Source organism: Haemaphysalis longicornis, unplaced genomic scaffold (genome assembly GCF_048455015.1).
Source record: "Haemaphysalis longicornis isolate Haplotype H1 unplaced genomic scaffold, Haemaphysalis longicornis Haplotype H1 scaffold_1, whole genome shotgun sequence".
NCBI lineage: Eukaryota > Metazoa > Arthropoda > Arachnida > Ixodida > Ixodidae > Haemaphysalis > Haemaphysalis longicornis.
Genome location: NW_027526203.1, coordinates 294,241,748 through 294,268,997, shown reverse-complemented (window position 1 = coordinate 294,268,997; position 27,250 = coordinate 294,241,748). Strand labels below are relative to the sequence as shown.

The 27,250-nt window shown below is 45.2% G+C and overlaps 1 protein-coding gene and 1 long non-coding RNA gene across 7 annotated transcripts in view; one reads left to right on the top strand and one right to left on the bottom strand.

Annotated features, from left to right (window-relative positions):
- The first annotated feature begins 903 nt into the window (after positions 1-903).
- G9a (histone-lysine N-methyltransferase G9a) overlaps positions 904-27,250 on the top strand; it is a 76,297-nt gene continuing 49,950 nt past the window's right edge. The window contains exons 1-6 of one of the 6 annotated variants that reach the window (XM_077679867.1): positions 944-1,001; positions 16,485-16,547; positions 20,941-21,659; positions 22,590-22,651; positions 24,645-24,755; positions 26,571-26,714. In XM_077679867.1, the coding sequence (XP_077535993.1) occupies positions 976-1,001; positions 16,485-16,547; positions 20,941-21,659; positions 22,590-22,651; positions 24,645-24,755; positions 26,571-26,714 (1,125 nt within the window). In that variant the 5' untranslated portion in view covers positions 944-975. Of the gene's footprint in view, positions 1,002-12,556; positions 12,827-16,484; positions 16,548-19,406; positions 19,514-20,940; positions 21,660-22,589; positions 22,652-24,644; positions 24,756-26,570; positions 26,715-27,250 lie in introns of those variants that run through there. The other 5 variants (XM_077679846.1, XM_077679862.1, XM_077679851.1 and 2 more) reach the window with 5 other exon arrangements.
- LOC144148280 (uncharacterized) lies at positions 9,343-12,278 on the bottom strand. Its single transcript, XR_013318005.1, has 2 exons — positions 12,160-12,278; positions 9,343-10,739 (listed from the first exon to the last, which is right to left on the bottom strand). It is a non-coding gene; the product is annotated as an uncharacterized LOC144148280 (long non-coding RNA).

The following is a 27,250-nucleotide window of genomic DNA, read 5'->3' as shown; positions in this document are numbered from 1 at the left end:
AAAAAAAAATCAAAGGCCTTTTCTTAGAAAAAGACGGTTACAACGCGAACCTTTCTGCCATGCACACATTGGCGGATCCAGAGGGGGGGTCCGGATGTCCTGACCCCTCCCTTAATTTTTGAATTTAAACCTCCAAGAAGATGACCACTCAGGTCGCAGAAAAAGGTGAATTGGTGACTTGTTGTATTCCTTGTGTTTTTGCTTTCCCGAAATTTCAGTGAATAAATAAGGCTCCATCTCCTCCTCCCCCCCTGCTCATCATCATCACTGATTGGATCTGACCCCCCTCTCAGAAAAAGTCTGGATCCGCCCCTGCATGCACACCGAGTCTACGTTCAAATTTAAATACTAGCTTCTTGGACCGCGTCGGAATGGCGCAATCGGACAGACGTCGGCTTCATAATGCGAGCGGCTCAGGTTTGATTTTGACTACGGGTGGAGTTTTTTCCTTGAGGCGCTTGATGTGCCTTCGTGGAAACCCATTGTGTAAGTTGGCTTTCGTGCAGGGCGTTTAAGGCCCAACGATTCGGATTTTGGACTTTGACTTTGGACTTCGAAGACATTGGCTTTCGACCAGAGAACGCTTCGCGTTTAAACCATTTTTCAATGATTTTTCACTTCACCCGCCATCATATCATCATCAGAGAAAGTTGGCTTTCCTGCAGTGCGTTTTGGGGCAACGTCACCATCAGTAAGATGCATATAAAGCTTCGATTTAAAAACACAGAATTTCGCTTCTTGTGGAAGCGGGTTTCCCTTCTCAATGGTGCATGATAGGTTTTTCTTTCCTCCATGATATCCTGCGGCTCTACGGCGTGAAACATTCAGCGCAGTTTTTTCCCCCCAGAAACGCTCCCTGATAAAGATACATTCATTCAATCCAATCCAAGCCGATTTAAAAAGAAAAAAAAGAATGGTTACCGGTATTTTGGTCATGAACATGTGCAGAATGCGTGGTCATCATTAGCCTGTGACATGTCAGCTGCTGCTTCATTTGACCGGTAAGAACGCAGCTTTGATTTTAATTGGCAACATACTCCACAACTTAAATGAGGACAATCTTTTAGGTATTCGTCAGCGAAAGTTGAAGGCCGTACCCAGTAGCATTTTTGGCTTGTGCATATGTTTATGGGTTCCACTTCGAGCGCAGAAATTTTTTGCAAAAAGGAAAAGAAAACGGAAAATACGATTGGAAACATGGCCCTTAATTTCGGCGCCAGTTTTTATCGTTGGAAGTTGCCACCGACCGGCATGTGAGGCCGTTTCATAAAAGGCGCCGCTTTGTTTTTCCAGTGCCTCCTTTCGCCGTTTTCGGTAAATATCGGCAGAGTCCTTCAAATGAAGGACTCTGATATCGGTGACAGCGCAGAGCGGCGGCAGTTTATCTGTTCACCCACGTTAATAATTTGTCTTTATGAGTATCGCTTCTGAATCCCACACGAATTTTCTTACTCAACCTACATGGTTTCAGCGTAACAGATCAGTAGGACTGATCATTCGTTTTAAGTCCGGAAGAGGAAATCTAGGCCGCTGCAGACGTAATTAGCACTCAGAAGCAGCATAAAAATATCGCGAAGGGTGACCGCAAGCCCGGAAGTGGGACATCGCCTCGACGGGGCGGAGGAGGAAAGACAGTAAGAGTGAAGGGCGGAGAATTTCGAACTACATAACAGCAGTTTCATTACCAGGGCATCGTTCAGTAACAGAAGCAAAAAGAACCCACTGCAGAAAAGGTGACTTAATAGACTTTTTGAGATGCGAGTTTATTCATCCTTCGAATAAAGAAAACTCAGCACAAAATAGGACGAAACAGGGCAAGATAATGGGACAACCACTGGTTTTGTTGTCATGTGCTGGTTCTGCCTTTTTTTTTGTTCTAAATACTCTTTGTATTGAAGCATGAACCAACTTGCCTCTCTAGAAGTTTCATTAAAGATATCAATAATGCGCAGGCATAAAAAAATTGGATCACCATGCATTCCACTGCCATGCACAGCGATTGACTAGCAGAGCTGGAAAGCATGCCTAGGTGCACAGTGGAGCAAGGTTGCGCAATGTTTTATTGAAATAGATCGACTTTTTGGGTGGTGTAATAAAGGGCGTAGCTTGAAACTAGATCGTTCTATTGATGTTGCATGTAACGTTGAGGTCAATGTGCGTTCCATTTGCTGTGGTAATGGTTACACTGGATTCTGTTTGGTGGGACTGTCGAGGTCTCCAAAAACGAATGTGTGCAAAAACAGTCATCGTTCTTGGAGATGTGGATGCGTTGATCTCTGATAATGATTTTGGCTTGGGCTGTCTGCCGGTGATGCCAAGATATTTACACACGAATTGTGTAATGTTGTTGCTTGAGGTGTGTATGGTACCCACTGGGCCAAGCACAGTACAATAACCACTACAGTTTACTGAAACGGAAGGAATGTTGGAGTCACTTGTTGCTTTTTGCTACTGTCATGTATGTACTGCTACATCGATGGCCCTGTGGTCTGATCGCTTGGAACTGGAGACACACAGAAGAAACAGGGAAATTGGGGTGGTACATCTGCCTGATTTAGAAGAGGAAAGAACATGATCACGCATGATCATGTTGTCATTAGAGCGTGAGGTAATGTACGTCGATTGAGGTTTTAGTCAGGTGGTGCACATTAATACCTGGAAGTTGTGTCTGGCTCCCATGGTTTGCGCAAGTAAGTGGCACAAATAGGGCTGTCTCTGCAGGGTATTTTATGTCATAGAGCCACATTTTATAATCTCAATTTATTCTTTATGTCACAGCACTCACCATTTAAGCACTCACCAAAGCAAATGAAAAACCAATTTGACACCAACTCATTTCATGTGGAGTTCTGCCAGACAGGAGCTCGATGTTCCTTTTGGGGACTTATACTTGGCATCCACCACTTCAACAAGGAGGTGCACCAACTAGTGAGCTGTAATTTTTCGTGAACAGCTTGGGCTTCCTGCCACTGAATGTCAGGAAATAGTCTCAGTAGTGAATTATCCCATAAAAAGGCAACAAAAATTGGGATGTTTTTAAAATTCTGCCTCCGAATATGAATGCTTAGTATGACTTCCCTTCTTTTTGTAGGAAACTTGATGGTGTAAACAAAGAAATGTGAAATGAAACAATGAAATGTGATGGTGCAAACAAAGTAAATAATTTTTATTTTTCTTTAACAAGTCATAGTTGTGATTACAGCTGCATATTCCTTCTGGGAAAGCTGTTCGTAAAGGAAGAAAGTATTTATGCAGAATATAAAGGATTTCAAATGTAATTGTAAATTGCAATCGGAAGTTTCTAGGTACATTTTGGTAAAGAAATGGCATCCATAATGTACTTCTATAATGCTAGAAGGAAGTCGTCATATGCTTACTGAACATGTTAAGGACCCCTTTACTGGTAGTACGAGCACTTGGGAGTATCTCACTGCATTATTACTACCCTGCATAATCTAGAAATTTTAAATCTTGTACTAAATTGAAAAACTAGCCTCGTTCGCCAACTACAAGTTGACAAAAAACATTGTAATTTCTTGATGTTTGCCCTTCATAAAACTGTCAGACAAAATGCTTTATTTGAAATGAAGCTTCTACGCAGTCAATACACTGTCGTACCCATCATTCAATCTTTACCTTTACAGTACATTTGTTCTGCTGTTTGTTGGGGTAACTGTGTGGTTTTACACTGAGCACTGTATAAGAGCTGTTTGCATTACCAAGGAAGTGATGTTAGCTGTAACTTAGATCATGCAATGAGGAAAAAAAATCGCATTTGTCAGTGCTAGGCATCGATTACGCCTCATTGCTTCCGAAGTGGGAATCGTAACAACCCGGCCATAATATCTTGCTGCAACGAAAGTGTCACTGCGGGGTTTTGTGTGTCATGTTTTATGGGCTTTCGCGAAATTCAGTAGGCACAAGAAAAATCTGGGAGGTGATTGAGTGCCAAGCAAATGAAACTGCCCTAGTCCCATGCCCACAAGAGCTATACACCCGTGGGGGGAATTGGCCAGGCATGAATAAGCCGATCCTTGAATGCATTCATGTACACCCACTTTCAATGACACCCCAGGCATTGCGCCCACGTTGCGTAAACATAATACAGCTCTTGCTGTCAACTTCATCGCACGAGTGCAGGAAATCTGAATTTTTTTGCCTAAACTACTATGGTTGTTTTTGCCATTCCAACCTTAATGAAGGGGGTGTAATTTTTTTGCTAGGATAATGAAAATTCATGGCTAAGGGACTAATTTGTTGCTCCAAGTACTTGAAGCTACACAGTGTGGATGCATCATTTATGTCTAGCCATCTTTACCATCCTTTATCAAAACTTGGACTAAGATGTGCATCACCAATGTCTGCTGTGAAGCACAGTGCTATTTTATATTGTATTGTAACAAATAAGGGTGTGAGGGGCACCTTTGTTACAGTGGCAGGTGCTAGAGCAATGCATTACATGCAAAATATCAGCAATGCTTGCTTGTGCACTATGACCTGTGCCCACATCACCTCTGAAAGCTAAATTCACCTCCTTTACTGTGAAGCGCCTCACGTGCCCCCCCCTCTTAATTTCTTTTTTTTTTTTTGGTTTATAAGAACAAAGGTTATCCTCTCCTTCAGAGAAAGTGCACTGCAAATGTGCCGTGAGAAGTGCGAAAGTGAGAGGTTACTGTGGCTTGGGCATGGTTGTGCTGTGTGGTTTTCAAATGGAAGGTTGTGCTGTAGGCAGGAGTAAGCTTTGTTGGCACTTATGACAGGTGTGGGCATTACTACTTCACGTACTTGACGCCTCGACTATAATGTGCTTAACCTGTTTTATGGGCTGTTTCATGTTCGGTTTTTAAGCCGTTTGATATATATGACACTATATTTTTGGCTTTATGCCAGCACTTTTAGCTGTTGCAATGGTGCCATGCAGAGGACAGTGAGAGTAAGTGTTTGTCCTCCCCTTTCACTTCCAGTATAAGGCAACGAGAGTGGATAGAACTGGTCAGAAGCTGAATAGTACGCCCGTGTCAGCCATGCTACTCACAGCATTATTGTCAACTAGAATAGTAGCATTCTATTAATCGTAATACCGAATACCTCAGTATATCGCAAAATGAAAATGCCTAAACAGCTGCGCTCAAATTTTGCATTGTGGAGTATCAATTTTCGGTTAACCGTCAAAGCCAATGCCCATAGACAAAAACAGATTTTGATTGGTTTGCACTGGCTTTTAGGATATTGCTGTCACCCACGTTATTTTCCATAGGTTGGCAAATTTGAATAGATCATGTGACTTCTCACCTTCTTCAAAAATTTAGAAGTTTCACAGTAAGGTCAAAACAGCAGTCTTAGACCAACTGCACTCAAATTTTTCTTTGTCCAAATTTGATCCAAATAATTAATTCATGCTCTTGAAATAACCATGGGGAAATCCTAAGCCCGGTAAGCACACAGCAGGCTAGGTACTGTCGTTCAAAATAGCTCCGAGCAGACGACGTCTGCACCTGGTGGACAGTCGCCGAAACAAGTTCCGAACGGCCTGTAATAAAGAAGAGGAACCTGTCCCGTGGAGCTCGTGCTTCTCCGGCGACTTGCCTGGCACTTAGCCGGGTGCAGGGATGCATCCACCGAAGCTATCTGTGCTACACTACTGCACTGCACTGTACCACAGTTGGCATCACATGTTTAAAACTAACCGCATCATGCAGTAGCAATATCCACCATTTTTTCAGTGATTAGAAGCCTACAAACAATACGCGTGCTTGCGATGGTTTGGGAGTTAGCAAAACTTTTTTTGCTTGAAAATAATACCTTTACTCCAGAATAGAGCACGAAACGCAAACTTGCCTGTACATTTATCATTCCTGTTGCATCAATCGCAGAAAAAAAAACTTTTATAAATTATTGACTGCTTGCACCTCAGAGTCCAATATTTGCCATATTTGGGCTGACCCAATGCCGCCTCCACCCCTAAAACTTCTCGAAAAGTTCAACGACCTAACTAGAGTTGTTCTACGCGCAGGTATACACATTTGTGCGGCAAAATCTGCCCTGCTCGTGGTAACAAATACATCTGCACAAAGATTGGCCATCGTCTTCACGAAATACGAAAGCTAACAAAACTGTTCCTCTCCTAAGCGATAAACTGCATCTTTTTTCCATACCGAAGTTATTTATTTCCATAAAGTGTTAGATTTAGTTTGCTTGAAAGTAAAATGTTATCAACTGCACACGTCGCTGGTAAAAGTAGAAAACAGTCGCAGATAGGTAACCTTTTTTGCGTTTTATTGCATCCTCTAGAAGCTGTCATACAGTTTTAGACCAGTTTTACAATTCGATCCTCGATATGCAGCGAGGTGAAAAATACTGGGCCGATATTCACAAAGCTGTTTGCTGCATGTCCGACCCAGCCTGAAAATCCTCTCTTTACTAAGATGACGAGATGCAATTTTAATTTGCTTGACATTGATGTTGATGGTGTTCGTGTGAGCGCTCTAATAGATACTGGTGCCAATATCTCGGTCATGAGCTCAAACCTTTGCCGCCGCCTCCGTAAGGTTCTGCTGCCTGCCTCATCTCCTCTCGTCAGATACGCTGACGGCCGTAAACCCACTGTTGAAGGACTGTGCACTGCTCGGGTTGGTGAGCACTAAATTCCTGTTGTGTTCACTGTATTGGACGCCTGCCCCCATGAAATTTCTGTCAGGCTTGAATTTCTGACGTACAACTCCACGCTCATTGACTGCCTCCGTCTTGACCTGCCATTCGGTCCTGTTGCCGACTCCAAGCTGTTGAGAGGTTTACCGCACGATTCCACGGATCGTTGGACCACCCCTCGTGGCATCACAAAAATGATAGCGTCGGGCCTTCCTTCGTCACAAGCTCGCAAGTTACATCACGTGCTTTTGTCGTACGGAGACATTTTTTATTTGGAAAATCGCCCTTTGGGACAGGCATCAACGATAACATGTACACTGCATAAACTCTGCAAACATGAGCCCCAACCATAGGCGACCATACGGGGTCTCTCACGGCGAATGCAAAATCACTCAAGATGAGGTCGATAAAATGCTGTAAAAGAATGCTATTGAACCTTCTTCCAGTCCGTGGGCGTCCATGTAAAATTAGTTTGTGATTGGTCTTCGCCCTTGCGAGGTTTGCCCACCTCAAAAAAAAAAAAAAGTTAGATAAAGCCGACGTGCCGGCTAACCAAAGCTGCTTTTCGATATCGCACGAGCAAGTAGCTTTGTAAATCTGAACCAGCTTTTTTACTGGAAATTCCAGGGAAATGCTACTCCGGCAGTTATTCTGATGCAAAAGTAACTGTCTACGTGTCTCGATTGATAGCAACGCGATGTCGGAATTGCGCCTAACTCCATTAGCATCGTCAGACGTTAGGGGAAGTTCCGTGGAAATAACGGCAAAACGCGACGCTACCACGCGCGTTCGAAGGCTGCTGTGAGCGGCCGCCGGTACTAGCGCGCCCGCTTCCGTTCCATCAACTACGTCACGTTCGGCCGCCGGTGATGGCTGCCTTTTCTTCCAGTTTCGGTTCCGAAAACTCCATTCTTCACGAGTCGTTTGCGTCGCGAGCGTTCGTGTTTGAAGCACAGTATTCTGCACTTTGCACTCTTTTTTGTGTACTATTACATGACATTTAGAAGAACTTGTTGGGCGAGTCGATCAGTGCATCTTGATGAATTGGTGCTGTTATTCACCTACATGACGTTACTTGTACGTTGTCGAAAATTTGAGTGCAGCTGGCCTTTAAGCTAAGTGCGAGCTAAGACGATTGTTTAGAGAGACTCATTTATTGTTGCGACACCCTGTATGATGCAAGGAACATTTGTCAAACATAAGTATCGCAGTTGCAAGTGAGCTGCGTGCCATTTATACGAACACGTTCTTAAACACATTCCGGGCTCGGGGAATTAATGCGTGTTTACTTTTATTGTTAATAAAAACGGAAAGAGAAAGGCTAGACAAGATTGTTGCGTCTTATAACTCTGTTACATGCGTGGCACAGTGGCTAAGGAAATGTACTGCTGAGCACGAGGTCGCGGGCTTTTCTGATGGAAGTAAAAAACGAAAACGTCCGTGTGCCGAGATTTCGGTGTACGTTTTAAATATCCCCAGGTGGTCAAAATTAATCCAGAGCCCTCAACTGAGGCGCCCATTATAGCCAAGGTGAAGCTTCGGCGTGTTAAACTCCAAAATTAATTAATTAGAAATAAAGGGGGTGGAGGGTGAAGGAAAGTGGGCGTGTCCTGAGGCCAAAACGAAAATGTTGGCAATGGAACATATGACCTTGGGAGACGGTTTCGACTCATAAATGAAGACGAGGGTGAGCTCCGCGCTCTTGATTTGTTTTGAAGAAAATTATATCCACATTTACGTGGTTTTTCTATGGCAGGGGAGAAGTCAACTGATATGCACCACCACGAGGACACGTAGATTCTGTTTGTGATACAGTAGTAAACCGAAGAGGGGGAGGATTCCGGCAGGAACATCACACCGAACGCTGTTTAATAACTCTGATGTACTGCGCATAAAATATCCGGCTTTATCACTGATGAAATCAAGCTCCAACTCGCCCGTTTACGGGCTTTTGCAAGCGAAAAGACGCCTTCCCGTAGCAGACGACGCCGGGTGATGTTTGAGAGTTTAGCCAGAGTCACGGTGGCCAGAGTAAGCACCGACATGGCCATCGAAATAAACTGGACTCCTTCAACCATAGAGCATCGCCTCCTAAGCCTTTAATGCGTTTTGGCGGTGTGGTGGCACGCTTTCATGCAGGAGGCTGTGGTGAAACGTGTGCTTGCGGCTGGAGGTCCTTTTGTTTGTCGCGTTTCTTCCTCCATGCTGGTGCTACTGGTGCTGCGCGTTGGGGAAGCCGACTGAGCCGTCAGGGGACGCTGCGCCGACCAGCGACGAAGCCATAGAGAAAGAAATACTGGTAAGAGTGGACACTCCCATAGAGCCCTGCGGCCGAATGACTGTACTGTAGTGTAGCGCACCGAGCGGACGGAGAGCCAAACTACTAACCATACTTTCGTACGTTCACTTTCGGTTTCGGTTTCGCGGACACCGATTTTGGCGGGTAGTTTGAAGGACTGGAAAGCGCTGCTCACAGCGACGGGCATCGGTACGGTATTCGGACGCTTTCATGCAATAATTAGTGTTTATTTGAATATATCATTCTCAGGCTTAGTGCCCGTATGCTTTTACAAAAAAAAAAAAAAAAAAACTTTTCCTGAAAACGTGAAATTGCAATTTACAGTACCACTCACACTTGGTTAAGAATTCTGTCGCGTGTTCACATGTTGCCGGGCCACATAAAAGAGACACCATAAATGAAGAAATATTTATTGCATGGCACTAAACGGAACAAGTTCAAATTGTCATCATTCTTTGCAACACATATATAATAATAAACAGTGAGTAATACACAACAGAGACAATACACAGTAGTGAGAGGAAAATACGTTTCCAGGAATGAAAAAAAATGCACAAGTAAAGGTATCACAACCACACAAAGGATTTTTTCTCCACGGTAATTGAAAATGCAGGAAACCCAGAAACTCAGCCATCCCCAGGTTTACTTGTATCCACGACACCCTCACACTCTGTGCGCTGTTGCAGTCATACAAAAATATCAACCATAACATAATCTAGACACTCGGATGCTTGCAACTGTTTACAACCACTATCTCCGCAGATAATTTTCTTAGTCTGGCAATTTCTCCAGTTAGGATATGAAAGAAGGGAAAAACTTTGGCTTTCATGGCCTCGCTTATTTGATGAACGCTAATGAGGTCTATTGCCTCGGGGCAACTTCAAATCAGTAGCAGTAATCGAACCGAAATCCCATTTATGTGGAGATGCACACGCAAAAGGTTAAGAGGAAAAAAATCAACTTCCTATGGGCTCCTTGCAAGGGTGCATTTTCCCAAGAAGCCGGGTTACCTTCCGAAAGCGTTCCCTTCCCAGTAAAGGCAAAGGGCCAGGCGGGGATATTTTAGGTACGTGCACGTAGTCAACCGACAGGTTCCAGGCTCGATTAAGGCACACAAATTCATGCCTTCCGCTGTCAATACGAACAGTCTAATATAAGTAACAGGGAAGCAGTATATGCTTCTCGTGTATGAGACAATGGTGGCACATTACAGAATCCCATAAGCATTTGACAACGTAGATCCCAACATGGTTCTCTTCATCTAGGCCAGTCCGACAACATGCAGCACGTATGGTGACAAACGGCATTTAGCATGACCTCTTACCCTGGCAGTCTTCATAATGTAAAAGGGTTTTTGTGAATGTACTGTTTTCACAATATTACAACTAGCAGCAACAATAACTTGCGAGTGGAGTTTGGAGACTGTATACGCTGTTGTTAGTGGTTTTAATGATATGAGGCATGTCAGTGATAAAAAACCGTTTGTTCCTTGAGTCAACGATAGTCTTTTCAGTGGTCACGCCTTATTGAGTGCCGAGATTTGCGTTAGATTTTAGGTGCTAATGGCAAGGTTCAATAGATGGAATACACTTGCGGTATCCATCAGAAGCATCAATAAGGTAGCAAGAAGCATTGCAGGCAGTCATCAATACAACTGAATAACTCTGGGAGAACAGTTGGCACGGCCACTTTTGTGAGTCCTGTGAGGGCACGATTCATGAAGTGCTTGCACCATGTTTGGTATGACGAATGCAGCTGGCTGGTTGGCTCTGTCTTGAGGGCACCTGTAGACCTGCACAGGTGATAGGTGATATAGTACACAAACTGCTTGCAATGACAGATGATATGCGAATAGTCCGTAAATTTCACTGCAACTAGTATTCAAGTATTGCCTCCAGTGCATGCCACCTATTTAAAACACAAGTTCTCTTATTCTATTCAGCAATCATGCGGTCAAGCTATTAGCAACACTTAAGATATGGGTCTTTGTAATTTCGCAACACTGGTTAGGCACATTCTTAATGCAATTCACCTATTGTTTGGGTTAACAAGAATGATAACGCTGCTCACATAGCCTGAATCCCTTTGTCTTTTTTTTGTAAAATCAGGACGAAGAGCGAGAGCGAGCTGAACGTTAAACAAACCTGTTGCCCCACGGGCTCGCGAAAGAGAAGCATCCCGAGAACGGGCACCTGGCGAAACTATATTTGGGCGCTGTGTGGGCACCATGGCAAGCAGCAGTGAGCGTCGTACTGAGTACTACTGACCGCCAAAGGCCATGCCTTAAAAAGATATGACAAGAAACACACAGTTCCGACTGAATAGGTGCAATCTGCGCAATACGTGTTTAATGAAACTAGCCAAAATATGACCAGAGAAAAGAGAGCAAACGCTTGAACAAACGGCAAGTGTGGAACAGTTGTATGGAATGCCTGCGATACCGGAATTGATATACGATGTAGAACGAAGACCAAATTTGAAGGTTTCAATGCACTGCCACTCACCCCGCCTCGAGCAAAGCTGTTATCTGCCGACGAAAGACGCGTTTTTACCGTACCTGGCGCGCCAAAGCGAAGCGACGAGTGCGCGTTATCGGCGTCGGCGAGCGGGTTCGCTTTGTACGCGGGCAGCTTGGTATGCACCCATGTGTAAAAATAGGGTCCCTAGTAAAACTTACGATGAGTGTACGGCTGCTGGTTATGCCCAGATAAGTCAAATTAATGCAGATACGGCTACTTCGCCGTGTACGTTAGCCCGGACGGCTTTGCAGCGCATCACGGCCATAATAGCAGTAACAGTTGACCAAGCTAGCAATGGCTAGCTAGTATAATACAACGCAGCCTGCGGCTCACGTAATTCAGTGCAGCGACAGCGCACAACGCCTGCTTCGCCTACGGACCGCCGGCCGGCCGGCCACTTCCGCAACTCACAGCCGTCGTTTGCGGCACGCAAACGCTACGTGCGACGACGGGCGCGTACCGCTGGCATCCCTCAGCGCTAGATAAAACGGCACAACCAGCCTAAAATACCATTACGTCCAGCTAAAAAATGGTGTCTTACGCCTTTCCGGGGCGTTTCCAAAGCGCTTATCTTAAAGACGCAGCACTAGCTATGCCTGATTCCCTGAGGTTACGCAGTGCTCGCAGCGTTTGCAGTACAAGGAAACGTAAATATGATACGCCATACCAGCACTTTAAAAAAGAAAGTCTCACCTTTCGTTCAGGATGAAAAACCGATGTCGCAAATAAAGCGCTAGGCGTTTCCTTCTCAACAACAGAGGTTAGCACGAGGCTGCAGAAACGCACGTGCAAACGCTGCCGAAAGAGGCCAAATGTCGGCTTGCGCTTGCGGCTTGGCGGCTTGGCCAGGCTTGGCGCAAAGAAGCCACACAAATTTACATTGACAGCCATTCAACTTATTACACAAATAAAAATGTGTAGTCTAATGTGTAACAAAATTTTAAAGGTATAATATTGTGTGTTAGCTTAATTTTAAATATATAGTTTTTTACTACTTGCGCCGACTGCCGGACGGCGCGCGAGTCAGGCCACTCGGCCGCGATAAGCCCGTGTGTCCACTCTTCTAATTTTTTTATTTCTCTATGACGAAGCTTCGCCGAGAGAAACAGTGGTGGCGGGTGCATTGTTGACTGAACTGAGAGTTAGGAGAGGCAGAACGGCAGCTTGATGTGGAAAATGGTGTGTTGAGGAGGTAATGATCGACCACGGATAGGACACTCACCGGATCGGCTCGGGAGATAGTTTCCCCCCCATTAAAGAGGTGATAGCCGACACATGCAATCTAAACTAATCCAATCCAACCACTGGCAGCAGTTCACCGCAACGGAGTGCTCTTCGTGCCTTGCAGCCGTTCACAGAGGTAATGCAGCGTTGAATTTTGCCTAAAAAAAAAAAAAAAAGACTTTAAAACCCCTGTTTTGGTGTGCATGTCAGTCTTCTGTTATGTGCGAGCAAAAAGATTTATTCTGGCTGTCTCCTCGTTGAGCGTGGGAATTACCCCTTGGAGAAGATGTGAACACTTAACGAATAATTATCAATTTCCGCTTGTCCACTGACATGTTTTTTCTCTTTAGAGTGCGCACGTGAAAGGCTGGCGTGCGAGGCCGCGACGAAAAAGACGCCCAACTTTGCACGGCGGCCCATTATCGGCGTGAACGCTCGATTTTCGTACGCTACGTAGCTTGAGGCATCAATCACACAACTGTTCGTAGTGTCATCTGCTGATGTCGGCGAGGAAGAGATCTTGTGCTATAAAAAAAGTACTGGGTTGACGTTCTGAGCAGCCTCGCCTGGAGTTCGCTTAGCTAGGCTAAAATGCACATTCCTAGTTGCTATTTACACTATTTATACTTTGCCACCAATCGTAATATTTTCGCGTGGGCTGTGTTGAGAAGCTCATTGGTAATTGAACTGAGAGAATAATATCTGTCAGCTTACCAAACGGGAACTGTTAGTGTTTGTTGTTATTCCTGTCGTAAGTGTGCAGCACACACAAAAATGTGAAAGTATGACTGCAAATCTGATTTGCAGTCAGAAACTAGTGTTGGCCATGTTTGGTCTACCAGCCCTAGACATTGACCGCAGACTGGGAATGGTTTTCCAGTCTATGATACTAATAAATGTCAGGTTGCTTACTATGCTCTCTGCTGCAAGGCCATGGCCGTTGATCAAACAGGCCTGTCAATTTGGATGTATGTTAAAAAAGCTACTGCTTCTTTTGTTGCACTAAAACACGCAAAGAAAGTGGTTGGTGAGACAAAAGCTATGAAAGCTCTGAAAAATATTAAAAAAATTTGTAACCAACAAGCAGGGAATTTGGTTAGGAAACATAATTTGGGCGATTTTCCTAACCTTCATTATTGATGGTTGGTTGATTGTCATCAACAGCCTGTTTAGGTCCTCTGCAGGTTGAAGGCCTCCTGCACTGCCCGAGTCCATTCTTGGCCTTCAAATTTCCTTATTTCGTCCCTCCATCGAGTTATTGGCCGTCCCCTTCTTCTAGATCCATTTCTTGGTATCTGCTCTGTTACCCTGGTGGACCACTGGTTGTCGTTTCGTTTCGCTACATGGCTAGCTCATGTCCATTCCTTTTTCTTTATTTCAACTATTAAAGGGGCCATGAAGACAAAATACAAGTTTGTTTTATTCGAAAGATTTGGGCTTTTATAATGCCCCCAGCGCTTTATTCACTGAAAAGTTACACAATTGAAGGTGAAATTTTAATTCTCCTGCTAAACCAAATGTTTTGTGACATCAGCGATGACGTATCCAGGGCAAGTACTTGAAACGATCGTTAGTGTGGTTACTAGGGCTGCAGCCATGGCTGCAGCAAATAGCCAAACGTGTTTTGTTGCGTCGTTTACCATTCGTCCTCCCAGATGGCGCTACGATACTGCTCAGGATCGCTGTCTGCACTCGCTTTGTTTCTGACCCGATTTGTACCTGGCTAATTTTTGTTACAGTGGATAGTAGTCGTTTCATGGAACATTGGACATGCTCAACAGAGTCACGGAAGACAATGTCGCTTATGCCAATTGGCCAGTGTAAGCTCAACGTGCCGGACGGCTTCGCAGCTATAACAGGCATAGTGCACTCAATACGCACTGGTGCTTCTATGTTGACGGTGCATAAAGCACCAGTGCGTGTTTACATGTGTATTGTAACTTTCATTGTTTACCTCACTGTGCTTACTGCTATAAAAAGAATATGCATTAATTTAAGTGTGAATAGCTTGTTCTGCGAGCTCGTTCTGCCTAACTTGGGTTTTCTTTTGACGGCCTCAGCCAATTGCACAGCTGCTCATAACATGTCACAGGTTTATAGTGCGGGAAATGAGCTGGTGGGTCGCAAGGCCATTCTCTTTTTTCCTAATTACAGAGCTTATTTGGGGGAAGTTTGCGTTTAAAGTGGTGTCAGTGGTATTCGAACAAGGCATTCTTTCGAATGAACCAAGCTGGCATTTTGTCTTCATGGCCCTTCTAAGAAAAAGAAATGAATTGGTTCTTAGTTGAAGCTTATTCGAAAGTAGAAAGTGCTGTTGGAAAAACCGTGGTTTGGCTTTACAGTTTTGACAATACTTGAAGGTGGCAAAACTGGAGTTTATTTAAGTATGGCAGTGTGTGCTAAATGAAACAACATCATGATTTTTTATGGTAACACAATGTGTCGGCATGAGTGAGAGCTTTGTTGTAACTGATGGTGTAGAGCAAAACCTATGAAGAATTAAAGTGGCACATTGTCACAAGAATATTGCACCTGCCACAAATGGTGCAACCTACACACATTACACACTCTGCCCCAAACACCTTCAATCTGGCGGTACTTTCAGGAGTGGGGCATGGCTTGGTGCATGCTGGCATGAAAGGCTGTTGCTTCTTTTGAAAAATCGCACCCTGTCTGCACTGGAGTAGTTTGGTCTGTATTCCTGTCTTTTGGTGTGTGGGATGCTCTGTGGGAATTGGGAGGGTACGCCCGGAGCCACCGTTCTCAATAGCTCTGCAAACGTCAGAGCTATTGAGTAGAGCGTATGATGCTATTGCTGAAATTTCCATTTTAACATATCTATAGCAAAGGGACGGGGAATTTATGTGAGATAAACTGGCTCCTCTGATAAGGTTTTTCTGCTTTTGTATACAGTGGGCTTCATGTGCCTCAATGTTAAAAATGCGATCATTTGTCTTGAATAAGAGCGTGGTGGTGTTACGGTACTAAGCACAAGGTTGTGGATTCAACTCCTGGCAACAATGGCTGTGTTCCTGGTTTAGCCAAAACACAAGAAATGTACTAAGGTGTGAGGGCAGGCTAGGAGTGTTCATAATCTTGGCAAGAAACCGCACAGAAACGGGATGGAAGGGCAAGGAAGTTAACAAACGCGGGCGCTGACTTACAACTAAATGGATTTATTGTGTGGAGGCGGTATAAGAAAAAGTACACTGCACACAAATGAGAAGAAGTTAATAACGCAGATAAACTATCTCTTCCTTATATTGTCTGCACGCAATAAATCCATTTAGTTGTAAGTCAGCGCCCGTGTTTGTCAACTTCCTCGTCCTTTCGTCCCGTTTCTGTGCGCTGTTTTTTGCCAGCAGAAGAACCCCTGTGTGTAGGAGCTTTGGTGTTAAAGCCCCTGGTAGTCTAAATTAATCTGTAGGACAGCTTGAAAAAAGGGGTGCGAAGTCAGGTGCACTACTTGAGCTATTATGCACTGACTAGACTAGCCCAACAGCATATTTTATACAATCCAGAGGACTCCAGTGTGGCTTGTGTCATAGCCAAAGTGTAGCTTTATCACACATCCATAACCGACCTAGAATATTTTCAGTATCTCACTCGGAGTCCATTCTTGTGGCACCATCAAGGCTCAGGAACGGTGCGTTTATTTCTGCTTGTTCGTTACTCATACCTTTTCGTGACTCCTTACTGTTTCATATAAAAAAAATGGCTCTATGTATTGTAGCTAGAGCTAAAAGATATGAACTGTGCTAGTTTATTCTGACACTCAAGAAACTACTTTTCAGTGAAATGGAGGCTGGTGCCGAAAGGGAACCAATCCTGGCTGGTGTGGCCCTCCCTCGGACTTCGTAATATAAAACATTGCATTCTTCTTTCTCTTTTAAGTTGCAAAAGTAATTGTTTATGTGCTCGCAAAACCCATGTTTTTAGATATTTTTTTAGTATGTATGTCAGGGTTTTCTGCTCATAATAGCTATCAAAGCTCTTTGGAAACATGCTGTCATTGAAAAAGATACTCTGGATCAATGTAAAGTAATTTTTCAATTATAAAAAAGCTGCATTATATTTTTTATTTGGGACTGTGGTCGGGTGTATGTTATTCAAATTGTGGCACTTGAAATGCCATTGGAAAAAGCAAAAATGCAGCAGTTAATTGTTCGACGCCCCTGTGTGGCCGATGTAACGAACTGGTGTCGGCGTAAGGCGTGATGTCCTGCGTTTGGCGCCATTGGCACCATCTGCATCACAGCTGTTCGATGTGATTCTGCGAATGCACCCAGTTGGCCCAGTCTTCAGGCTAGCATAGTTTAAGTGCACCTGACGTCGCCAACCTTGGCTGCTGCAGTGTAGCACAAATGTCGTGCGGGACTATGAACTGGCCTTTAGTACAGTGTGGGGGCATTTTTATTTGTTGGAGTATACAGGGACATTTGGCCATAAAAATATTTGGATCAGGCTGTGTAGGGGGATGTCAGTAAGCAAACTTAAAAGTTGCTTGATGGAGGGAGCACATTTCGGAGGTGAGAACACGTGAAAGCACCGGACTTCTGTTTCCTGCATTTGGAATTTTTGCGAGACTCAGTTCTCTGCTCCTGAGCACTGAAGCCAGACCTGTCAGGATTGCTGGAAATTATACAGATTAGGTTGGTGAACATTAAGTTTTGGGGTCACTAAGGCTTGAGTAAGTGATATAAGTGGTATGCTTCTTGCTTGTAGTCATGTTTTATTTTGACTGGTTGTAAGGACCATGAAGACAAAATACATTCTTGTTCTATTGTAAATAACCTTTTTAACTCACTAAACTTTGTTTCGGCCATGAAAGATGCCATTTTCACACACACAAAAAAAGATAAATACCGAAAAACTTTCAAATTTTCTGTAACACAACGTTGGCAGGGGCACAATAGGTGAAATACGAAAGACAGTTATCATGCGTTAACATCATGTTAGTAGCATTCAAGTGTTCATATAAAACCAACCTATACGTGCCACCACAATCGCCCAGTCATGTTCCTTGATAGTGTCTTTGGTCAGCAGCCCCCAGTTGCACAAAGTCCTTGTGACGTCATAGGGCTGGACTTTGGGAAAGTGGCTGGTGAATTGCCGCTATTTCATCAGTTTTTATTAGGTGCGGAGTACCTTAGGATTGCACAATGTCCATCCGCGTCCGTGCGCATAGCATTTACAATCGCAAAAAATCACAGGCACCGGCAGGATTCGAGCCTGTGTCTGGTAGACCAGACAGAGTTAGTGTCAGTCGTCTTACCCATTGGGCTACGACTGTGAGTTAGTACCCGAGAGTCAAACGGCTTACTCCGATGCCTGTAATGGTGCGGACTACCTGAGGACCTCCCAGTGTCCGTCCGCGTCCATCCGTGCGCACACCACCATCAAGCGAAAATCAAGCGAAATTCGATTTGAGCCATGAGTTGCAGTTTCGTTTAGGGAATAATCAAGGTGCAACTCACGGCTCAAATCGAATGACGGTCGGGGTGCAAATTGGATGTCACTCGGGGCGCAACCTGGATATCATTTCGAGTCCCCGTACTCTGCACCCTCACCATCATCCACGGAGTGGAGATGTTGCCATTTTTTGTGTTAAATGTTAAAAGTTTGCATTAAAATTAGCACCATTCTTATTGGGACGAAGTGCTCTTCTGAATAAACTAAACTAGTATTTTGTCTTTATGGTCCCTGTAAGGAGGAATGAGAAACCTGACAGTAGTATAGCCACTGTGTTGGAGCTCTTTGATTGCTTGAAATGAGTCGCTTGTGATTCTGTGCTGCTGTGCTGCTGTTTTGCTCAGAAATGATCAGAATTATGGAGTTTCTCGGGATTTTGCTGCTGCAAGAGTAACTGGGGTCCCAGAAAGTTGCATTCAACTTGAAAGACCCATTACTCGTGTTTCCCCACTTACTTCGTCTGAAAAAGCAGAGTAGAGGGATATAAAAGGCGAAGTGGTGGATAAATATAGACCTGTCTTGGTGCTTCCAGGCAACGCCGCGTGTATAAATATTGCCTAACGCGTGAGCGAAAAATGGCCAAACAGCCACTCTCCTGTTGCTCTCTCCTACCCTTCCCCGCTCCGTAGCCTTCCAGCGTGCTTTCGTGTCCGCCAGCCAGCGCCGCTTCTCGGAAACTATGCAAAATAGTGGAAAGTTTGTTTAGCGTTCCCGAGGCGGCGCTCCTACGCCTTCTTGTTTTTCACCATGCCTGTCTGTCTTGGTCTGTCACTGATAAAACTTCCTTTGTCACGAAGCAAAATCCCTTGCGCTGCCGCAGGCTGATGCCGGCTTCGCGCGCTTATCTACTCGGATCACAGGCCCTGAAATTTTCTGAGTGGGGCATCCCACCTCTATCTTCTCCGCATTTAGGTATTGTTTTGACCCCGCTGTTCGCACTCCGCATCTGTACGCACTTCTAAAATTGAGGACTGTACTGTAGAAGTGCCTGGACAGTGTGGCGGGATCCCAGCTGCTTATCCTTTTGTTTTTTATAATTTTCTGAAGTTTACAAGCACGTGATATTATTGGAAAGTAATCGTAGAAGTGAGCGCCTGAACAAAAAATGTGCACGCAATTTTTTCTTCTCTAAATACTCCAGAAAGAAAAATATCAGTAAAATAATGGCTGCCCCATCCGAAAATATTGTTTTTCTGTTACCTATTTGTCTACCCGACAGTCAGTATGTTCTTAAACTATTTCAGTCCGCCTCCGTCTTTATCCTTGGAAAAATGCAGCAAGTCTGAAGCGAGCGACACATTGAACGAGATCCCCAGTGTGCCACAGAACTAGCGCCCCGTCGCGGCTAAGTGTAAGTGAAACGGCCCTTGAAGCCCAACAGGCAAGCTGACAGACACACATCGTAGAAATGAGTGCAACGTTCGCGACTCGCGAGCAGTGACGTAAGGCGAGATGTCCGCCGGCACGCGCCGCATAACGGATCAGTGCCTGAACTAAGCCGCGTCCCTAACCCTTCCCATTGAAAAGCGCGCGACGCGTCGGGCAATGTTAATACAGGCGGCGTTGTTCCAGGTGTATGATTCTGACTTAGTTGTTAACATCAGTTTTAAAAATGCAAGGTCTATGTGAATGCAGCAATGTGGCTACAAAGGCTATACAGCTTTCTTTCTTGAACTTTCTTGGAATAACAAAATGCATCTAGCGTATTTTTTTTCTGCAGTGAAGCTGGTTGAGAACACTGCATAGGTTTTCTTTGTGGCTTGGTCATAGTTTTCGCAATGCAGAACTTTGCTCCACCTAAGGGTGGATTTCTTGTAGAAAACATTACTGTATAACTGCTACTTTGGCAGAGTGAGCAATGTGAGCTTTGGAAAGCAAGTTTCACCTTCAGAAGCAAGATAGTGTGGGTTGTGCTTGTTTAGGGATTATGTGGAAGGGGTGCGTGGGGTGCAATATGACTGTTAGCAACAGCTGTTGTGTTGACGAACCTGAGTAACGACCCAAGGGCAGTGATTTTTCTATTAGAATTCAGAGCCGTGACGGTTACAAATGTTCGGATAGGATTACAGTGGTTTGAGGTGGGAACGGGCATATCTGTAAGGTTAGACTTGTTTTTTTAAAGTACGGAAATGACAACAAAAGACTGGGCAGCTTGTACTCCACAGGAACTATGTTTGACGGAAACGTTGTCATCACTGGGAAAGTACGTGTTTGAAAAAGTGGACTTCAGAATTATCCATTTACTGTGCCATACAGCACCCAAGAGTTTGAGAAAACGGGTGATTTGTTCGTTACTCTTCGGGCTTCAACAGCTGCCTTATGTTGAGGAAGCTGCTCAAGAGATGGCGCAGTGTCCCAGCCGCTCGTATCGTTAACTTCTAAGTTGTTTGAATTTTCATGATGTTGTTATGCTGGGTTAATTGCTCTGTTGCCGCAAAATAATGTTATTCCTTGTTTGAAACACTATGATTGAGTTCTAAATGTGCGTTTACAAAGCTATTTCATTATTCGGTTAATTTGGTCGGCATTAGCCAATTGTGAAAATTAGACTTCTAGCTGGTGAGTCGCCACCCTTCTGTTTTCCTTGTTTTGTAATTTGCAGTTCACGGTAAAATTGGTGTGGGTGCTATCTAGACATTGGGGTGAAATTGTATGTTGTTTTCATGATCTCTTTAGGTGTAGCTTTTATGCAAAGTTAGCTTTGGTGTGGGCAACAGTGACATGTCAGAAAAGATTAGGGGCTGGCGCGACTGAGTGTGCATGGGTCATGCGCTGCAGGTTTCCAGAGATGGCTGGGAGCCGGGCCCGCAAGGGGGGCACCTCCAATGGCGGCAGTGCAGCCAGCAGCACGAGTGGGAGCACAGCCAGTGGGAGTTTGGCCAGTGTGGCCAACGGCGGGGGTCCACCGGGGGAAGAGGCCCGGGCCAAGATGAGCGCCCCAGGGGAGTCGCAGCCGGCCGCCCTGGTTCGGGTGAACACGGCGCGCAAATCTTTTCCTGCCGCTTGTGAGAGCCACAAGAAGCACAAGAAAAGGTTCTTCCGCGGGGGTACCTACGGCCTGTACCTGAGTGCAGTGCGACGCAAGCGGCGCCGCGAGGCACCGATGGTGAGCGGCAAGGCGGGCTCGGACGAGAGCGGGACGTCCATGGACGGGGAAGCGAGCACATCTGATGCGGGCAAGGAGAACAGCTGCCCTCCGCCGCCACTGCTGCCGCCAGGAACCCCCGCGGAAGGAGACGCCGGTCAGGGAACCTCCGCACAGCCACCGCCTGCTGCTGCTGCTTCTGCTACTGCTGCTGCTGCTGCTGCTGCTGCTGGGGCTGGGGACGGCTCTTCGGGATGGGGCCACGATTCGAGCATCGCTTCGAGCGTCAAAAGCCGGCAGCGGGTCAAGCGCCGCCTCATGGACGACCATGTGGACGTGGACGAAGTCAGCCTCTGCTCATCTAGTAGCCCCCCCGAAGGGCCGGCCAAGAAGGCGCCGCCTCCACGCAAGGGTGAGCGTTGCTACGGGCTTCTTTACCCAGGGTCGGCTGATGTGGGCTGATGTGGGTCGGCTGATGTCGGCTCCCACATAGTTGACGCCTATGGGCTCAGGTATTCTGTGTTTATCCACAGTCCTGCGTTTTCCCAGTCAAGCTTCCTGAATGCTCCCTCCAGACATGCTGTGAACAATTTTGGCGAGATAGTATCTCCCTGTCGTACCCCCTTTCGGATCGGGAATTTGTCTCTTGGCTTTTGACGGATTATCCTGCCTGTACATTCCTTATGTATGTCCTCTAGAAATCTTATGTAGGTCTCCTCTATTTCCTGATCTTTTAATGCTTCCAGCACTGGTGCGGTGCCTACTGATGCAAACGCTTTTTCATAGTTCAAGTTATTCTTTCTCATTCTGTAATTGTGGTTACCTCTGCAGCATTCAGTGTAAAAAGTTTTTTTTTTCTTTTTGCTTGCGTATTGCTCTTCGTATTCATGAATCATGGTCACGACTACCATTGGCTTCAGCAGGGAGGTGCAAAAGGGGAACTTGCCACACCAGCACTTGCTCCCTCCTCTTCCCTCCCGCCGTGGCGCAGTGGTTTCGCCCCCCCTCAAGACAAAATCTTGCCGGCGCCTGACGACCACACACATTTCTTTTTTTTTTTTTTTTCTTTCTTTTTTGCACAGCGGTCTTTCTCTTGGTCTGTCTTGGGTAATAGAACTAGCAAAAAATAAATACGTATTAATATTTTAGTTGTAAAAAGCATTCTGTAACTTGTTTTTAAGAATATTTTGTGATTGCTTTTTTTAAAGTTTTTAGTGAAAGTGTGGCACATACAGTCTGATAAATGTAGGAAACCTTAAGTACATTCAGTGTGAATTTTCTGATAAATTGCTTCTGAAGTGACAATTATTCAAGTAATTCGAAGCTGTGTCTCTGCTTTCAGGTATTAATGGGAGCACCCCTTTCTGCCAAGCTGACCTTAACTGTGTTCGACTTGAGGTTGTGGTGAGTGCATGCCTGCTTCATGGGTTTACCTTCGTCATACTTATGAACGTATGGGATGTGACATGTGTGAAAGGTTTTTGAACGTGATGAATTAAGGATTGGTGAATGGACAGGTGTCAGGATTTGTGGATAGGAAATAGCGGTCTCATTAGATGAGGAAGCTTAGCAGTGAATTTTTTAATGTGTTTTTTGTTTTAACTGGGTTCATGTCCTACAGGACAAATGAAATTCTGAGGGGTGACAAAAATATTTGCGAATTATTGGCACAGCTGGAGGTACGTTTGAAGGGAGTAATTGAAATAGGTGTCATTAATGAATAGGTGTCATTAGCAACATTACTTTAAACATGCTTGGCTGTGCACTTAGGTATACAAGCTGTGGCTAGCTGCATCGTAACGTGTCTCGTTGCAATGTAGTAAGCTAGTTTCTCTAAGAAGAGGGCAAGTAACATGCAGCCAGGTAGCTGTGGAGGAGGTATCTGTGTGTTGGGTGCCCTTGAGGTGAGGGCACTCCTCTTGAGGTACTCTTGGCTCTCTCCTCTAAGCAAGTGGTATTTGTAGGCTTCCAAGTTTGTAAGCATTGTAGTCACTGTTTTGTCGTGTGCTTGCAAGTCCACCATTTCTTGCTTTCATTTTTTTTTTACTTCGTTGAAATAACTAGTTTTAACGTGTTGCTTATGTTATACTGGTAAATGCATGCAAAAGCATGTTTGGTGTGGCTGTTTATGAACTGTCCACACAAAATGGCATGTAGCTACTGTGTTTCCTTGATGCATAGAAAGTAGTGCAGCAGTTGCCAACCATGAATATTATTCAGAAATATAAGGAACCAAGATGCAAAAATGTGGAGTGGCCAGGTACAGTTGAAGCCTCTTTGGTGGCATCAAAAGTAGAATACAAACAGTGCTGAAGCACCAAGCAAGCAAGCACCTTTCACTTCTAATAAAGCCATCTGGTGATGCTAACTGCCGGTTGTGTGGCGGTGCATCAATAATTTATCTATTTGTTTTCTGTCACGGCAACGCTTTACATAGAGGAGTGGTGAAAAAAATTTTACAAACGATATGCAATGAAATGGAGCAATATCTAAAAAAAGGTACCTGTGTATGGTCGTCTTGAAGTTAGCCAGGTTGGTGATTGATGCAGTGGAATCTGCCATTTTGGCTCAATGCCTATGGCGTCGTGCCGTTGAGCCCAAGGATGCGGGTTCAATCCCGGCCGCTGTAACTGCTTCTCTGGTAGAGGCAAAAAGTGGAAACGCCCGTGTGTCGAGATTTCGGTGCAGGTTGAAGATACCCAGGTGGTCAAAATTAATCCAGAGCCCTCCACTGTGGTGCGGCTCATAGCCCGGTGTAGCTTTGGCGTGTTAAACCCCACAATCGATTGATGCAGTGGAAGTGAGAAGGTGGTTCCAGCCTGAGCCTGTTCTGGGTACGAATGATTTCAAATGAAGATCTGTCCAGCAGCTAGGAATTACAACTTTGAAGGGCTGAACGCTGTGGGATGAAATGTCGGGTGGCGACAAAAGAGGCGAGTTACTCAGCTGGGCATATTATGGTAAATCTTGTGGAAGAGGCACAGGTGCGAAATTTTGCGGCGAAGTGGTAGGCTGGGCAGATTTAAGGTTGGCTTCATATGAGTTACTCTTGCCACATGGGAGCCATTTGACAAAATGAAGAAGAAGGAACACGTTTATTTCGGAGCAGAGTTAGTTGATGATGGTGGCCCGGGCGACCAGTGAAGCTTGGGCCTCCTGGTCTGGGCAGCGCAACGCCTCCTCCCACTGCTCACATGTGGTTGTTTTCTGATAGGGATCTCTCCGGCATCCAGCATGCGGCACGATTTTGAATTTGAAGATTTTCGGTAGAGTAGGTAGTGCTCCCTGGGTATATGAACGTTGTTTACCTTGTTGTTCCAGTTTGAACTTGCATTTTATTTGCCCACATTGCATGGGATTATACATGTATTGTTCAACTCCCACATGCGTTTTGCAGCATGATGACCTACCATGCACACGCTTGTGGCCCTGCCACTGTACAGACCCAGAGAGGCCTGCCACAGAGAACCACTCCCACTGCCAAGGCTTGGATTCTTTGCAGGGCAGGGTAAGTAGAGCAGCAGTATAGTTGCGCTCTTCAGCAGTCTGGGAAGGGATTGTACAAAGGCACTTCAAGGCAGGGAGGGGGGAGGGGAAGCACAGCAACCAAGAGCTGTTTTATACAGCAGAGCCTCAGCAGAGTAATGCATGATTTGGGAAAACTTATTGTCTGTCCTACTAGAAAAGTTTGCAAGGCCTTAGCATTCACAACATAACTTTGGGGAAACCGCAGTAACTGGGAATGTAACAGAAATGACTTATCACAATATGTAATGAAGGAATGGCATAAACAGCAGTATGCACTCATATGCCAAAATTTGGTGCTTGTAGTGCAGTTAAAATCTGATCTAACGAAGCCACCGAGAACCGCGGAATTATTTCGTTAAATCGAGAACTTCGTAGAATCGGGACTGTCATTTTACGAGCAGTTGATTCCATAAATTCGATGTCTAAAGGGAGGTGCATCCCAGCAGCTACCATGACATCGTAATTGCGGCGGTCGCGGCGCTCGCAATGCGCTTAAAGTCTGCGGTGAAAATAATAAGCCAGATGGGGCTTGCCCTGAAGTCGTCACACCCCAGCAGACACGCAAAACAGCAGTTTTGTTGTACCACTATCCCACTGAGCGCAACGGCACTCATATGCTTGAACCACGTAAATGGGATTTCCTCCAACTTCATGTGCGGTGTGATATTGAGGTTCTTTTTCTTTGATGAAGTTCCAGACGAAGTGGCATAAATGATTGCGTCCTTTCTCTTCAAGATTGTGGAAAGCATGCTGGCCAGGATGCGGCTGAGGCCTACGGCCACTAGACTGCTGAGTTTATCTTGCAGAGCTCCATAAAAACGAAACTAGATGCCTCCTCCCTTTTTTTTTCTGTTGTGGTGCAGTGATATTCGGGGCATTCTGAAGAAACACATTCGAAATTGCTCCTTTCTTAGATGTCTGTTTCTCAAAATACTTCGTTAAATCGGGAATGGCGCTAAATCTATTTCTTTAGTTCGAGGTCATAAAAGCATTGAGCCATATAGGCACTTGCGGGGAAATCCGAATTTGTTTGTTAGATCGGGAAATTCCTAAGACCAGGTTTTGTTGGATCGAGTTTTGACTGTATTGCATTGTTAGCAGTTATTGCCATCCATGTACGCCTCGATGAGTCGTGTGTGCTGGCTTCATTATTCTAGCTTGAATGGCACGCTTGCGAAGGCAAGGAAGGGGCTGTGTTGTAGTAGTGGCAAGGGTCTTTGAAATTGGGCTTGCTGTTGCATAATCTTTTGCCTTCACAGATATTCAGAAGGTCTTAGCTGGTTGTGTTTAGAACTTAGTGCTCTCAGAATTCTTCGAAACTTCAGCTTCAGCTATACTTGGGAAATATACCAGCTTGTGAAAATAAGTCTGTTTATGGGATGTGTGATTTAGCTCATGGGAGGGTGCAGTCTAAGTTGTCCAGTCATGGGGGGAGTCGTGGATATTTTCGAGCAGGTTTGCAGCTCACTTAGCAATTGGCTCTGGTCACTAGAGAGCTAGAGCTAGTGTGTGCGTGCCTTCACTTCTTCTCTAAAACAGTTGAGACAGGTAGTTTGGATTGTTTACCAGCGGACTAGAAGGATATTGTTAATGCTTTGGTATGGGACAAACAGATCAGTACAAGTCCTAGGCGGCACGTTCTTACAGAACAGAAACAGGTATTGGGCACAAAAGCATGAAAATAATACCGAAACAAACAATTGTGGTATAGTGTGACCAGTGTGGGGCATATTGTGGTGGGGTTCTGGGCAGCCAAGTCTAGCCGGTGTGTGACTCGTGTGCCTGGTGTACCCAGGTTGTCGGGTGCACCCGACCTTTGCGGTCGCAGCAACTTTGGCGGGCTTCAGTGCGGACACCATTTATGGCATTCTGTGGGGCCCACCAGTACCGGCTGAAGCTTCATCACTGCTGCCCCCACTGCGGCCTCTTCTGCACCCAGGTAGGCAATCCTTTTCCAACACACCCTTGGTTGTTGAGGCCTTGTGACACATTGAAATTGATCTCGGTGGTGTGCATGCTTGGCGCTGTTCCTCAGAGCAGCGCCGTTTGGCCGGTTTGTCTTCTTCGAGAATGCTGCAGTAAAACCGGATGCAGCAAAGTTATGCTGCAGTGCCAATTTTACGGATGGAAGAGGATAAGCACATAGAGTGGAGCTCCATTGTGCGTGCTTGTCCTGCTTTGTTAATAAAAGCTGTGCAGTGCAACTTTGCCTATGGTTTTACTTGCAGCCAATTAAGCTTTGATTTTAGTGACACTTGGTTGGCTTAGGCCTTAGTAGCTTTTGCCAAGTTTTATGGATTACATGGAGGCTCAGCTATACAAAGTGTGTGGACAGTTCACATCAATGGTGTTTTGGTCAGGTTTTGGGGAAAAATGGGTTTGTCTTCTTAATGCAGGGTTCGCACAGGTCCTTGAAAACCTTGAAAACCCCTGAATTTAGAAGTGTAAATTTCAAGGCCTGGAAAGTCCTGGAAT